Genomic DNA, 16,194 nt, shown 5'->3' with positions numbered 1-16,194 from the left:
GAATTCTTTTTCAGGCAGACTGCCTATTTCCTCTCCATTTATTTGGTCTGGTGGGTTTTTACTTTGCTCCTTCATCTGCTGCATATTTCTCTGTCTTCTCATTTTGCTTAACTTACTGTGTTTTGGGGTCTCTGTTTCACAGGCTGCAGGTTCGTAGTTCCCGTTGTTTTTGGTGTCTGCCCCCAGTGGGTAAGGTTGGTTCAGTGGGTTGTGTAGGCTTCCTGGTGGAGGGGACTAGTGCCTGTGTTCTGGTGGATGAGGCTGGATCTTGTCTTTCTGGTGGGCAGGACCATGTCCGGTGGTGTGTTTTGGTGTGTGTGAACTTAGTATGATTTTAGGCAGCCTCTCTACTAATGGGTGGGGTTGTGTTCCTGTCTTGCTAGTTGTTTGGCATGTGGTGTCCAGCACTGGAGCTTGCTGGTTATTGAGTGGAGCTGGGTCTTAGCATTGAGACGGAGATCTCTGGGAGAGCTCTCGCCGATTGATATTATGTGTGGCTGGGAGGTCTCTGGTGATCCAATGTCCTGAACTTGGCTCTCCCAACTCAGCGGCTCAGACCTGACACCAGGCCAGAGTACCAAGACCCTGTAAGCCACGCAGCTCAGAAGAAAAGAGAGAAGAAAAAGCAAGCAAGCAAGGAATAAAATAAATTTATTAAAGTAAAAAATTTTTTAAATTATTAAAACAAAAAAAAGAAGAGATCAACCAAACCAATAAAGAAATCCACCAATGATAGCAAGCACTAAAACTAAGATAAACATAGAAATCATAAACTATTCAGTTGCATACAGCAAACCCCAGGTCTACAGCTGCTCCCAAAGTCCACTTCCTCAATTTTGGGATGATTCATTGTCTGTTCAGGTATTCCACAGATGCAGGGTACATCAAGTTGATTGTGAAGATTTCATCCTCTGCTCCTGGGCCTGCACTGAGAAATTTCCCTTTCTCTTCTTGTTTGCATAGCTCCTGGGGTTCAGGTTTGGATTTGGCCCTGCTTCTGCGTGTAGGTTGCCCTGTGGTGTCTGTTGTTCGCCCAGACAGGAGGGGGTTAAAGGAGCGGCTGATTAGGGGGCTCTGCCTCACTCAAGGATGGGTACGGAATGCAGGGCCTGCCTGCGGTGGCAGAGCCCGGCATGACCTTGCAACAGCCTGAAGCGTGCTGTGTGTTCTCTCTGGGTACTTGTCGCTGGATCACGGGACCCTGGCAGTGGCAGATTGCACATACTCCTGGGAGGGGAGGTGTGGATAGTGACCTGTGCTTGCACACAGGATTCTTGGTGGCTGCAGCAGCAGTGTTAGCATTTCATGCCCGTCTCTGGTGTCCGCACTGATAGCTGTGGCTCGTGCCCTTCTCTGAAGCTCATTTACGCAGTGTCCTGAATCCCCTCTTCTCACGCACCCTGAAACAATGGTCTCTCGACTCTTAGGCAGCTCCAGAGTTTTTCCTGGACTCCCTCCCTGCTAGCTGTGGCACACTAGCCCCTTCAGGCTGTGTTCACGCAGCCAACCCCGGTCTTCTCCCTGGGATCCGACCTCCGAAGCCCGAGCCTCAGCTCCCAGCCCCGCCCACCCCCGCGGGTGAGCAGACAAGCCTCTCGGGCTGGTGAGTGCTGGTCCGCACCGATCCTCTGTGCAGGAATCTCTCCGCTTTGCCCTCCGCACCCCTGTTGCTGTGCTCTCCTCCATGGCTCCGAAGCTTCCCCCCGACCCAGCCCCCGTCTCCGCCAGTGAAGGGGCTTCATAGTGTGTAGAAACTTTTCCTCCTTCACAGCTCTCTCCCAGTGGTTCAGGTCCTGTCCCTATTCTTTTGTCTCTGTTTTTTCTTTTTTCTTTTGCCCTACCCAGGTATGTGGGGAGTTTCTTGCCTTTTGGGAGGTCTGAGGTCTTCTGCCAGGATCACACGTAGATTTTTTTTTTTGCAGTGCGCGGGCCTCTCACCGCTGTGGCCTCTCCTGCCGTGGAGCACAGGCTCTGGACACGCAGGCCCAGCGGCCATGGCCCATGGGCCCAGCTGCCCCGCGGCACGCGGGATCCTCCCGGATCGGGGCACGAACCTGTGTCCCCTGCATCGGCAGGTGGACTCCCAACCACTGTGCCACCAGGGAAGCCCCGTAGATGTATTTTTGATGTATTTGTGGGGAGAAAGATGATCTCCATATCTTACTCCTCCGCCATCCTGGAGGTCCTCTGACCCATATCTTCTTTATCCATTCCTCTGTTGATGGACATTTAGGTGGTTTCCATGTCCTGGCTATTATAAATAGTGCTGCCATGAACATTGGGGTCCATGTGTCTCTTTGAATTATAGTTTTCTCTAGGTATATGCCCAGTAGTGGGATTGCTGGGTCACATGGTATTTCTATTTTTAATTTTTTAGGGATCCTCCGTACTGTTCTCCATAGTGGCTGTATCAATTTACATTTACACCAACCGTGCAAGAGGGTACCTTTTTCTCCACACCCTCTCCAGCATTTATTGTTTGTAGGTGTTGTGATGATATGGCCATTCTGACTGGTGTGAGGTGATATCTCATTGTAGTTTTGATTTGCATTTTTCTATTTAAAAAAAAGCAAAACAAATACCATATGATATCACTTATATGTAAAATCTAAAACAGCCAAACTCATGAAAACAGAGACTAGAATGGTGGTTACCAGGGACTAGGGAATGGGGGATGTGGGAACATGTTGGTCAAAGGGTACAAACTTCTAGCTATTTGATGAATAAATTCTCAAGATCTAATGTACAGCATGGGGTTATAGTTAATAATAGTGTGTTATAATCAAATAACTTATAAATTTACACATCAATTATACCTCAGTAAAGCTGAAATTAAAAAAAAATTAAAAATAAATAAATAAAATAAAACCTTACAGTCTGCACGTGTTCTCACCTAGTTTATCTGATCTTCACAAAAATCTTGATAGGACAGATTGTAATCTTCATTTCTCGTTTCTATCAATAGTTAAGTAATCTGCTTCCTTAATTGCATTACTGATCCAAAGATAGCTCTTAGTTTTCTGTTTCATTGGGGATATATCTAAAATGTTACAGCTGAAATGGGAAGTAGCCACATGGCACAGGGAGATCGGCTGGGTGCTTTGTGACCACCTAGAGGGGTGGGATAGGGAGGGTGGGAGGGAGACGCAAGAGGGAGGAGATATGGGGATATATGTATACATATAGCTGATTCACTTTGTTATACAGCAGAAGCTAACACACCATTGTAAAGCAGTTATACTCCAATATAGATGTTAAAAAAATTTTTTTAAATAAAATTTACATCTGAAAGGAGCCTTAGAGATCACCTCTTCTAATCACTTCATTTTACAAATGGGAAAGCAGGCCTAAAGAGAGAAAATTACTTGCTTAATATCATATTGGCCGGAAAAGCAAAACTATGATCTAGAACCCAGCTTTCCTGACTCCCGGTCCCTATAATAAGAACCACAGTTTAATTTGCATTACAAGTAAAATCAGGCCATGCTCCCCTGTGTTTGATAGTCTCATATTGCTTTTGTTTCTTGGAAATAGTGTGCAGTTCGTGCAGCCACAGAAGGTAGAACTCTCGTTTTGGAAGGCTTGGAGAAGGTGGAGAGGAATGTTCTTCCTGTTTTGAACAACTTGCTGGAAAATAGGGAGATGCAGCTTGAAGATGGACGCTTCCTGATGTCTGCCGAGCGTTACGACAAACTTCTCCAAGTAAGAAAAGAAAAATTTGACTGCTTTGTCTTAGCTGTTGAGCTGTGGGTTGGCCATTTGTTGTATAAGACATGATTGTGTCAGAACGCGGACACATGTTTAGGTGGCGCATATCTTGGACAACCGCCTGAAGTCAGTCATGCGTTTGCAGTTTCGTATGGCTCTTCTGTTTTCCACATCACGTTAGAAGACCTCCCAGATTTTTACTTCTGTTTGCCTATCTAATAACTATTCTTTCTTTCTCTCTTTTCTCCTTTTAATTCTTCTTCCCTTTCTCCCTCCTTTTCCATCTTCTTTTTCCCTTCTCTTCTTTCTCTCAACAAGCCTAAGTCTAGCTTCTAGACTGTGCTGGGCACCAGGAAGACAAAGCTGAATAAAGTCCACTTGTTGGGTTCAAGAAGCTCAAAGCCCAGTAGATATTGACAGAAATGAGTAAAATATTTAAAGATACCCTGAAGGTCCCAGCTACCAGCATCGCCTGCCTGAGTTGTTTGTAAGAGCTTCGCAACTGGAACCCCTGCTTCCATCCTGGCTCCCCCAGGGCAGTTAGTGATTGCTTTAAACCACGAGGCAGAACAGGTCGTTCCTCTGCTATAAACCTCTGATGCCTTCCTGCTCTACTCAGAATATAATCTAAAATCCTCACAATGGAATACAGGGTCTTGGGTGATATGGGCCATTACTGCCTCTTTGGCCTTATCTCCTTCTATTCTCCTTTTTCATTCCACTGCAGCTGCTAGTATTCTTTTTATTGTACCATAAACTGCTGGATATGCATTATCCTATCTTATCAGTGCTTTGCACGGGCACTTTGCTCTTCTGGAATGGTTTTCTCCCAGATATCTGCCTGGCTCATTCCTCTATCCCTTTCAAGTCCTTGCTCAAATGTAATACAGGCATACCTTGTTACATTTCGCTCTAGTGTGCTTTGCAGATATGGCGTTATTTACGAATTGAAGGTTTGTGGCAACCCTGCATCAAGCAAATCGATGGGCACCATTTTTCTAACAGCATTTGCTTACTTCATGTCTCTGTGTTGCATTTTGGTAATTGTAACAATATTTCAAACTTTTTCATTGTTATTATATTTGTTATGGTGATCTGTGATCACTGATCTTTGACGTTACTGTTGCAGTTGTTTTGGGGCTCCTCGAACCACACCCATGTAAGATGGTGAACTTCATCAATAAATGTGTGTTCTGACAGCTCCACTGATCAGCTGTTCATTCCCCACTCTGTGTCCCTCTTCTTGGGCCTCCCTATTCCCTGAGACACAACAATATTGAAATTAGGGCAATTAATAATCCTGCAGTGGCCTCTAAGTGTTCAAGTGAAAGGAAAAGTCACTTGTCTCTCACTTTACATCAAAAGCTAGAAGTGGGGCTACCCTGGTGGCGCAGTGGTTGAGAGTCCGCCTGCTGATGCAGGGGGCACGGGTTCGTGCCCCGGTCCGGGAAGATCCCACATGCTGTGGAGTGGCTGGGCCCACGAGCCATGGCCGCTGGGCCTGCGCGTCCGGAGCCTGTGCTCCGCAACGGGAGAGGCCACAACAGTGAGAGGCCCGCGTACCGCAAAAACAAACAAACAAACAAACAAAACAAAAAAAAGCTAGAAGTGATTAAGCTTAATGAGGAAGGCATGTTGAAAGCTGAGACAGGCCAAAAGCTTGGCCTCTTGCGCCAGTTAGCCAAGTTGTGAATGCAAAGGAAAAGTTCATGCAGGAAAGTAAAAGTGTTACTCTGTGAACACACAGATAGTAAGAAAGAGAAACAGCCTTATTGCTGAAGAAAATTTTAGTGGTCTGGATAGAAGATCACACCAGCCACAACATTCTCTTAAGCCAAAGCCTAATCCAGAGGAAGGTCCTAACTCTCTTCAATTCTTTGAAGGCTGAGAGAGGTGAGGAAACTGCAGAAGAAAAATTTGAAGTTAGCAGAGGTTGGTTCATGAGGTTTAAGGAAAGAAGCTGTGTCCATAACATAAAACTGCAAAGTGAAGCAGCAAGTGCTTATGTAGAAGCTGTAGCAAGTTATCCATAAGATTTAGCTCAGATAATTAATGAAGGTGGCTACACCAAACATCAGAGATTCTGTGTAGATGAAACAGCCTCTTATTGGAAGAAGAGGCCATCTAGGACTTTCATAGCTGGAGAGAAGTCGATGTCTGTCTTCAGAGCTTCAAAGGACAGGCTGACTCTCTTGTTAGGGGCTACTGCAGCTGGTGACTTTAAGTTGAAGCTAATGTTTATTTACCATTCTGAAAATCCTAGGGCCTTTAAGAATTATGTTACATCTTCTCTGCCTGTGCTCTATAAATGGAACAACAAAGCCTGGATGATAGCACATCTGTTTACAGCATGGTTTATTGTTAAGCTCACTGTTGAGACCTACTGCTCAGAAAAAAAAATTCCTTTCAAAATATTACTGTTCATTGACAATGCGTCTGGTCACCCAAGAGCTCTGATGGAGATGTATGATGAAATTCACATTGTTTTCATGCCTACTAACACAACATTCATTCTGCAGTCCATGGATCAAGGAGTAATTTCGACTTTCAAGTCTTATTATTTAAGCAATACATTTTGTAAGGGTATAGCTGCCATAGTAATTCCTCTGACATATCTGGGCAAACCTTCTGGAAAGGATTTGCTACTGTAGATGCCATTAAGGGCATTTATGATTCATAGGAAGAGATCAAAATATCAACGTTAACAGGAGTTTGGAAGAAGTTGACTCCAACTCTCATAGATGACTTTGAGATGTTCAAGAGTTCAGTGGAGGAGGTAACTGCAGAGGTGACAGAAATAGCAAGAAAAATAGAATTAGAAGTGGAGCCTAAAGATGTGACTGAACTGCTGCAATCTCAGGATAAAACTTTAACAGATGAGGAGCTGCTTGCTATGGATGAGCAAAGAAAATGGTTTCTTGAGTTGGAATCTGCTCCTGATGAAGATGCTGTGAAGGTTGTTAAAATGACAACATATGATTTAGAATTCAGAACATAAACTTAGTTGATAAAACAGAAGCAGGGTTCGAGAGGATTGACTCCAATTTTTTTTTTTTTGCGGTACACGGGCCTCTCACTGTTGCAGCCTCTCCCGTTGCAGAGCACAGGCTCCAGACGTGCAGTTTCAGCAGCCATGGCTCACGGGCCCAGCCGCTCCACGGCATGTGGGATCTTCCCGGACCGAGGCACGAACCCATGTCCCCTGCATCGGCAGGCGGACTCTCAATCACTGCGCCACCAGGGAAGCCCGGATTGACTCCAATTTTGAAGGAAGTTCTACTGTAGGTCAAATACTATCAAACAGAAGTGCCTGCTACAGAGAGTCGATTGATGCGGTGAGCTTCACTGTGGCCTTATTTTAGGGAACTGCCATGGCCATCCCAGCCTTCAGCAGCCACCAACACCGAGGCAAGATCCTCTACCACTGCAAAGCTGACCGTTCACTGAAGGCTCAGAAGATGGTTAGCATTTTTTAGCAATAAAATATTTTTAAATTAAGGTATGTGCATTTTTTAGACATAACACTATTGCATACTTCATAGACTACAGTGTAGTGTAAACGTAACTTTTGTACGAACTGGAAAACCAAACAATTTTTGTGACTCACTTTATTGCGATATGTGTTTTATTGTGGTGGTCTGAAACCGAACCTGCAGTATCTCCGAGGTCTGCCTGTATTACCAATGAAGCCTGCCCTCACCCTTTTATTAAATACTTCAATGTGCCCTCTGCCCCCATACTCCTTTACTCTGCTCTATATTTTTCCACAGAGTCTTCTAATATCCCACATGATTTATTTACTTATGTTTTTAGCTCATTGTCTGCCTCCCTCTACTAGATCATACTTTCACTAGGCCAGGAATTTTGTCATTGTTGTCATCTCAAACTTTAGAACAATGCCTGGCACATGGTAGATGCTCAATGACTGTTTGTTGAATTAGTAAGTGCAATGAAGTCTTTAGATGCCGTGACATAAGAGGGTATAAAGAGGACAACAGCAAGGGACTGGGGGGCTCTTCAAAGGCTGAAGAACAGTGAAGAAACATTGGAAGGGTCAGGCAGAGAAGGAAGGTATGACGTTTAACAGGTGACTGCTGTGGACCAGTTACTTTCATTTTCACATGCATTATCACGTTTAACTTTCGTAACAGCCATAGTAATATCGGTGGTATTCTTTCCACTTTATAGATAAGAAAATTGAGGCTCAGAGGGTATGATAACAAGTTTTTGGTCACTTAGCTAGAATGTGCACCAAGCACTAGAGCCAGGATTTGTGACTCCGAAACCTACGCTGTTTCCGGTCTCAGCTCCACCAAATAGTAGTTGCAGGAATGTGGGCAAGTTATGTAACTCCTTTGAACGTCAGTTTATTCATCCATGAAAAGGAATTAAATGTCTATTGGGATTGTGGTGAAAAATAAATGAGAAAAATTCATGGAAAGTGCTTATCATGTATTAAGTTTTCAAAGAATGTTACTTATTATTATTAATATACCTTGGTAGAAATATATCCATAAACATAGTTATTTATTGAAGGTCCCTGGGCAGTCTCTGCTCTGCTGGTGGTCTACCCCTCTAGAACTACCCTTTTACAACTTCTAGCTTGAAACCAGTTTATTTTCCTTGCTCTTCCAACTGTTCCTTTGTGTTATTGACTAGGGTTTAGAGATCTGACCCACATCGCCTTTGTTCCTGGATGCTTCTCCTTTCAAACACCAGTCTTCATTCTGTGAGCCTTCCCTGGTATCCTGTTCCTAATTCCACTTTGCTCCTTTCCTTGACAGTTTGGCTTCAAGAGCGTTCTCCAATACAGTTTACCCAGCAGTCAGGACATAAATTCCTTAGCCTGACTCTTGCAGTTGTGATCTCTATCATTATGCTGTAATTTTTGATTTCTTACTGTTTTAGAATCATACCAAAACAGAATTGGATGCTTGGAAGATTGTCCGAGTTAGTGAAGATTTCCGAGTGATCGCCTTGGGCTTGCCAGTACCTAGGTACTCTGGGAATCCATTAGATCCCCCGCTCCGGTCTCGATTTCAAGCCAGAGATATTTATTATCTACCCTTCCAGGTAAGTAGGAACAAGGATAATTTATTTTATTTTAAAATTTTTATTTATTTTTAATTGAAGTATAGTTGACTTACAATATTAGTTTCAGGTGTTCAACATAGTGATTCGATATTTTCATAGATTATACTTCATTTAAAGTTATTCTAAAATATTGGCTACATTCCCTGTGCTTGTAGCTTATTTTATACATAGTAGCTTATATCCCTCTTCTATCTTGCCCCTCTTCCCTTAAGGATAATTTATTTTTTAAATAGTTTTCCTGTTTATAATAAATTCAGTTACTATAAAAATGTTACTGTGTTTGTAGATGTCCCCCTCAGTAGTTGATGGAAAGAAAAATGGATACAAAGGTAAAGAAAATCTCTGGAAACTAGAAAGAAAAGTTATTGTGGTATTATTTGTCTGAAAGATTTTTTTAAAAGACCAGCTCTTCTTTTAGAAATGACATGTATCAAGAAATGATTTTTTGCTATTAATTACATAGTGTCTGATTAATTAAAAGGTTGAATTATGTCTGTCAAACATTTGCATTTAATCTGTTACATCCCTTATTAATCAATTTGATATGTTTTATGTTATTTTAGGACCAACTTAAACTGTTGTATTCAGTTGGAGCCAATGTTTCTGCTGAGAAGTAAGTATTTCAGATACATATATGGACACTTAACATTGAATTTGTTTTGCCCATTCATTGATCAACTGATTCATTCATTCATTCAACAACTGTTTGAAGAATTTTTCAGTAGCTATGGAGCCAGCTAATGATAAAGTTAATAAGACATGGTCTTTGATGCAAGAAACTCAAGATCTAGTAGAGTTTACAGATATGTGTATAAATACCTTACTTTAACAGTGTGGTAAGGGCCATAATTTCAGAGTATTGGGGGATGTTGTGGTTGAGACTTTATAAGGGCCATTTGAGATGGGTCCTAAAGAATGAGTAGGCTTTTGACTGATAGAGAATGGAATTAAGGAATTCTAAGAAAAAGTTTTTAAAGCATGGCATGAGAATATATGCCTTATTCTTGGGTCTGTGAAAAGCTCCCGGAGGCTGGAGTTTGGACTTAGGTTGAAAAAGGTGGGAGGTGACGCTGGCAGAGTAATTTTGGGCCAGGTTATGAAAAACCTCACATATTGGGACAGATTTAAGAAATCTATCTGTGAACCTAATCAGCTTGAGTTTGAAATGGAATATTATAATATGGAACTATTCCCTAAGAATTAAATAGTGGATGTCAACTTTTTCAATTTATTAAATTGGCCCAGCTATTTTATATGTAACAGATTTTATGTATTATAACTATTAGAATAAAATTTAGTATCACTTCTTGTTTTCCCCTAGAATTTCTCAACTCTTATCCTTTGCCACCACTCTCTGTTCCCAAGAATCTTCTACTCTTGGACTTCCAGATTTTCCTTTAGATAGTTTACCAGCTGCAGTTCAAATCCTGGTATGTATAAAATAAATTAATGACTGGTATACCCAAATGTGGCAAAGAAAACTTAAAAGTTAACCCTTGGAGATTAATCATTTCCATTTGCCTCGTTATACTCCTCTATAAATATTGCAAGGCCTGAGATTAATTTGCTGTGCAGCCCAGGAAACTGTGCAGGGACCAGTGATGTGTTCTGAGTCCTTAAAGAGCTTACAGCCTTGGACGGGGGGAGGTAGACATGCAGCTCAGGTGAAAGTTCCACAGCGGGAAGGAGGACTTCTACCTGATCATGCAGAGGTCTGCGGCAGTGTAAGTCGTGCCTCAGACTCGCCCCAACCTGAGGCAGGGGAGCTGGGACTTTTGCACTCAGCACCGTCAGTCTCACTGGTTAGGAATCGTCCCAGGGGGCACACATTCCCAGGCACTAGCTGCTCTCCCATTCTGGGAGCCAAGCTGGCTCCAGGAGCTCAAGGGCAGTTTTCTTGGAAAGACCTGCAGCAGCTGGCTGTTGGAAGGGAAAGCTGGGAGGCACACGAAGGAGGAAAATGGGTGAGGGGATTTGGTGGAAAACAGACGTTGTCCACCACAGTTTCACGAAGGTCATGACAGTAGCGTCTGGAGTGTTCCCTAGGCAGAGGGAACAGCATGGGCCAAAGGTGTTAAATCACAAAAGGGCCTGGTGTGTTTTTCGGAGAATGATAATAAATTGTATCACTGGAGCAAGCATGTGTGCCAAAGAGAAAGGTTAGGACCTTATTGTGAAGTGTTTTGCATGGTGAGTGAAGTTGTCTGTATTTTCTGGTGTGGAAGAAGTGGCCCATTAGACATTATTAAGTAGATGGGATGTGTGGCAATCAGATATATGTTGGAGGAAGACACCTCTGCTGGCAGCGAGGTGAGGTGGGGGGAGCGTGGATGCACAGGGAACAGGTAGGAGACTCTGCTAAGGAAAGCATAATCCAAGGTAGTAGTGACAGCACTTAGACAAGAGACTTATTTTTAATCTCTTGTTGCTTTTTATTTTACGTTTCCTGAGGGTCAGGGTGTTAGGTTTCCCAGGTATTGTTTACACTGTTCTATACATCTGGAACAGCATTTTTCCTCCTACTTATCACATCTTCTACTTTTCATTCTTTTTGTTTTTTCCTTGGAACTTTTTACTTTGACAATTCTCAGATCTAAGAAGAAGTTCAAAAATAGCAAAACGTAAATCCATAATCCGTTTAACTAGAATCACCAACTTTTAACATGTTGCCACTTTTGTTTGCACTTTCTCATTTTTTTTCTAAACAATTCTGAAAGTAAATTGTAGTCAGTATTCTTAAGTACTTCAGTATGCAACTTCTAAGAATTAGAACATTCTTCTACATAACCAGAACACCGTTATCACACCCCTCAGCGTGTTAACAATAATTCTGTAATGCCATCTAATAGACAGTCCATATTGAAATTTCCCTAGTTGTCCTTGTTAGTAGACTTTTTAAAGTAGGGTAAACCGAATTGGGAAAGCAATTTGGGGGGAAGGATTTGAGGATAATGAACACTTTCTAACTCTGTAGTTATAACAGTGAAGCTAGGAGTATGTGGATGAGATTAACTCAGATTAGGAGTAGAGGAAAAAGAGAAGGTACTTTGGAATGAGTAGGATAGGGAAGTGTGTTCAGACATGTAGTTTCAGACATGCTGAATGGGAGTCTATGGGGCATCCGTATAGTCACATCTAATGGGCAATTGAGAGTTTAGGTCTAGAGCTCAAGAAAAAGGTCAGGACTGGAGACAGAGACATGGGAGCCATCAACACATACACGGCAGCTGAAAGATGAGAGTGGGTGAGTTTACCAAGGGAAAGGGTGTGGAACAAGAAGAGGAAACAATGAATATTTGCCTTTGTAGACTTCTGGAAAACAGGAGAAACTTATTGGGTATTGTTTATAATGCAATTTCAATGTCATATGTACATTTTGGTTAAATTTTCTGTGATTATTTTAGGTGTTCTTCATTCCTATGCATTTTTCCTCCTAAATAGGATTCCTTTCCTATGATGTCCATCGAACATGCAATCCGGTGGCTTTACCCATACACTGTTTTACTAGGACATGAAGGGAAGATGGCTGTGGAAGTTGTTTTAAAAGTAAGTATCTGATGGGGATATATGTATGTGTATAGCTGATTCACTTTGTTATAAAGCAGAAACTAACACACCATTGTAGAGCAATTATACTCCAATAACAATGTTAAAAAAAAAAAAAGTATGTGTCTGCTTCACTTTCTTTCCTTACCTTTCCTATTTTCTCTTCTTGTCCCTTCTTTTCCCTTCTTCTCATCTCTGTCTTACCCTTCTTTCCTACTTTTCTTTCTCCATCTTTCTTTCTTTCCCTTGTCTTCTCTTCTTTTCCACCTGTGGAGGCATTGTCATGTCAGTAATGGGGTGTAAACATTCCTTCTGCATTTATTAGTAGGCATTCTACACTAAGGAAGAGCTTTTTCTTCTCCTCCATGTATTAATTTATTCATTTATATCAATATGCACTTATGGATCCCTATTTTATTCAGTGGGTTATAATTGATTACTATCGTCATTTATTTTGATGCTAAAATTATCCCAGGTTTTGGCCAGTGGGAGCCACTTCCAGCGGACGCTTGGCGAGAGAGAGTCATTGACTCACCCGAAATAATTCCTTTTTATGAAAGACTGTTTTTGTTTTTCTTACACGGTTTGGGTCAAGGTGTATAGATTTCTAAGGAGTAGGTAGAATGTGAACACTAAACGGTTGTGGTCTTGTGTATAGGCCCTTCATTTTCTGGAGGCCAGAATTTGACATATGGAATGGTGTTAGTTTCTCCCTTATCCCAAAGAACACACAGGGTCTTTGGGAGTACAGAAGTACTCTCTATGCAGCTGATAATAGTGAGAAGGGCTCAGGAGAGTGGAACAATAGATTCTAGTTACTTCCGTGGGATTTTATTTCATATATCAGCCAACCCAAGAAACAGCATTTTCATTGATTGGTGATGTCAATCATAATAATGACAAAATAAAACTAACAGAAAGCCGTTCCTCATAAATGCTAAAAAGTATAGTTAGGGGCAGAATCTAAAAGAAAAGCATAAAGAAGCAAGGGGAAAGTAATGGTCAATAAAGAGGCAAAGGAAAGTAGAAGAGGCAGCAAAGAATAGAAGCAGGGCTAGGGACGGTGAAATAGTAGCCACTGATGAAAGGGAAGAAAGGGATTTGCTGTGTGTGTGAGAAGGGGTGAGGGAGAGGGAGGGGAAAAAGGAGAAGGCGGAATGGTGTTAAGGAGATAACGAAGAACCATTTGGAAATGGGGAAATTAATTCCTATGCTCAAGGAGTTAGGACACTACCAGTCTGACTGTATAGTTCACTCTAAGATTCATTCCAGGCTCTGAAAAACAGAACTAAAACTCATCTTTGATTTAATTAACATCTGAGCTACTTTGGCATTGGTCATTGAAATAGAGTACTTAGTGTTTAAGAAAAGAGGCTGTGATTACAGATGAGCTCCCTAGATGCCCAGCAGCACAAAGTCCACTGCCTTGGGAACAAGGGTACATAGGGTAGAAGAAAATGTCAGAGTTCTGATAAAATGAAGCAATGTAAAGTTTTGTGACACAACCAGGAGAAGGCATTCAGTGTCTAGATAAGTCCGTTATGAACAAAGGTCTTTACTAAGAAAACACTTTGATGCGTTTCTGGTCTCTAATTTCAAAATTAGTCATACAAATTCTATAAAGTTATAGAATACCTTTAAAGAGTTGAGTTTTCCAAAGAAAGTAGTCAGTGCTGCTTCATTTTGTTTGGCCTTTATTTTGACCTTTATAATTAAGGGGAACATAGAGCACTGATTGAGGATCCATATTACAAACAGGAATTATTTCAAATCTGATTGTAGAGTTTTTTAAAAAAAAAGGAAAAAGGGGAATTTTGTTACTTATGTAAGAGAAGAAAAGTGATTGTCTTTTCTTGCCTTAATTTTGTGAAGAATTATATATCTGTTTTACTCCTCAGTTTCCTTTTTGATTAAGAGTCTTTAAATTTCCTATGCCAACACATGGTAACTCACCTTGCAACTTGAGCTCTTTTCCTATTTTAGTGTATTCTAGCCTACTATTTTTATTCTACTGAAATATTTTAGTTTGAATTATTTATAAGGACATAACCAGTACAGCAAGTGTGGTTCAAGGCATTAGTGTTCATTTCTGGAATATAAATGCTCTGACATTAACCCTATATCAAGTTAAACTGACATTACTATGGCTGGAGTGAAAACATACCTTTTAAGCTCATATATATATTTTCTTAGAATTTAATGGGTCTAGGTTCTAAATTCCAGTGAATTTAATTACTTTGCTAAGGCTTCCTTTCCAAATTGAACCTCCTTGAAATACAGTGTACCCTTTTTTTTTTTTTTTGGCATGAAATTATGGTGTCAATGATTGTTATTTGTCTACAGCATGGAAGCAATTCCTACCACATTGTGTGACACCATGGGAATTTGCATATATAAACTGTGCAAAGTATAAAACTTATGTTTTTTATGGTAGCACAAATAAACAATTTTTCTTAGGCTTGGGAAGAGGAATGAGTCTTGAGTACTTAAGACACAGCAATGAAAACATGATCTGGGCTGTTACGTTTACAGTGTTGAAGTTGAAAATAATTTTCTTCCCCAAAATATATTTTCTAGAGTTGAGTCATTCTGTTGAATAAGCAGTAATCTGTTCTTTCATTGAGTTTCAAGCCTTTCACTATAGTGATAATGTTCTAAAAGTATTGTAGGACTTGGGGAGAATAATTTCTGCCTGTTTAACACTAAAAATGAGTTAAGCTCTTCATAGTGAACATGCTGCTATTAATAGGGCATAGGATTTAATTAATTTTCAATTAGTATCCTCATTTTTCATATACTTATTTGTGTTCTCTGTGTGCATTTTTTATATAACGAGCTGGGATTAGGGGGTGTAACCTAGTGTTAGAACATTGATCATTGGTCTACATGGAGAAAGAATCAGTGGTCTGGGCCTTTTCAGTCCAGTTTGACAAATATTGAGAACCTACACTGTAGAAGGCACTGTGCCAGATACTGTGGAAGATTGATTGTTATACTTTATTGTAATCAGTTAAACTAACCACACAAGCAATCAGCAGACTGGTGTCCAGGCAGCTATTAACTTCAGTTGATTTAAGAAATCAGCTGATATAGGCCTTATTTTAATTTCCTTTAGCATGTTTTCAAGAGTCTCATCATCCTTTTCTAGGAAACTGGAACCTTCGATTATCAAGCATTGTAGGCTGCAAACTGCTACCAGATCAGAAACTCAGCGATTCCATTTCTTGGCATTTAGTAAATTTTAGGGACTGTTTTCATATCACCTTAGTAATTAGCTTAAGTAGAATGAGTGGTATCTGTAAAAATAGGGGAAAAAATTCTCATTAATTTTTTTACCTTTATTTTTATAACATAGAGTGGGTTTCAGTTCTAATTAAGATGGAACCTTCCAAATATCCAACATTAATACTAAAATAAAAAGTAAATTACATGTCTTTCTGGTAATTTTACAGCGCTTTGAACTCCAAGATTCAAGAAGCTCTCTGCTTCCTGAAGAGGTTGTGAGAGTGGAGAAGATGACTGAAAACCATGTCTTCCAAGCTTCTGTGACCATCCGGATTGCAGAAAAAGAGGTGACCATTAAGGTAATGAATGAATCAAGGTTTGTACTTTCTAAGATGTGCCTTGTTCTGTCCATTTTTATGACCTAAATTGGGTTTATGATTCCCTTATAAGTCTTCTTTGGTTCCATAGCATCACATCTATATACGTGTATCTGTATATCTATATATCCAGAGTCATGTATGTTTGTAAACTGGAAAAGTTCAGGAGAAACATAGGGATAGCTTCTCATCAAAAACCAAAGTCAGCCTCTGGGAAAATCAAATAAAGTGTTTATTAATGAAA

General features: G+C 40.8%; 1 protein-coding gene across 3 annotated transcripts in view; it reads left to right on the top strand.

Moving 5' to 3' along the window:
* The window catches only part of VWA8 (von Willebrand factor A domain containing 8), a 364,128-nt gene that overhangs the window by 64,255 nt on the left and 283,679 nt on the right, over window positions 1–16,194 (top strand). For all 3 annotated transcript variants that reach the window (XR_016388682.1, XM_022574923.2, XM_022574922.2), the window contains exons 5-10: window positions 3,535–3,702; window positions 8,617–8,781; window positions 9,366–9,415; window positions 10,124–10,232; window positions 12,244–12,348; window positions 15,801–15,932. Coding sequence is in view for 2 of the 3 variants with exons in the window: in XM_022574923.2 (XP_022430631.1) it covers window positions 3,535–3,702; window positions 8,617–8,781; window positions 9,366–9,415; window positions 10,124–10,232; window positions 12,244–12,348; window positions 15,801–15,932 (729 nt within the window). In the remaining variant the exon portion in view is untranslated. The remainder of the gene's footprint in view (window positions 1–3,534; window positions 3,703–8,616; window positions 8,782–9,365; window positions 9,416–10,123; window positions 10,233–12,243; window positions 12,349–15,800; window positions 15,933–16,194) is intronic.

The sequence above is a fragment of the Delphinapterus leucas genome, chromosome 18, assembly GCF_059928025.1.
Source record: "Delphinapterus leucas isolate spDelLeu-1000000601 "Yukka" chromosome 18, BTC_Dleu_Yukka2, whole genome shotgun sequence".
NCBI classification, from domain to species: domain Eukaryota; kingdom Metazoa; phylum Chordata; class Mammalia; order Artiodactyla; family Monodontidae; genus Delphinapterus; species Delphinapterus leucas.
Note: the sequence above shows the minus strand (reverse complement) of the source record. Positions and strands in the feature narration are given on the sequence as shown.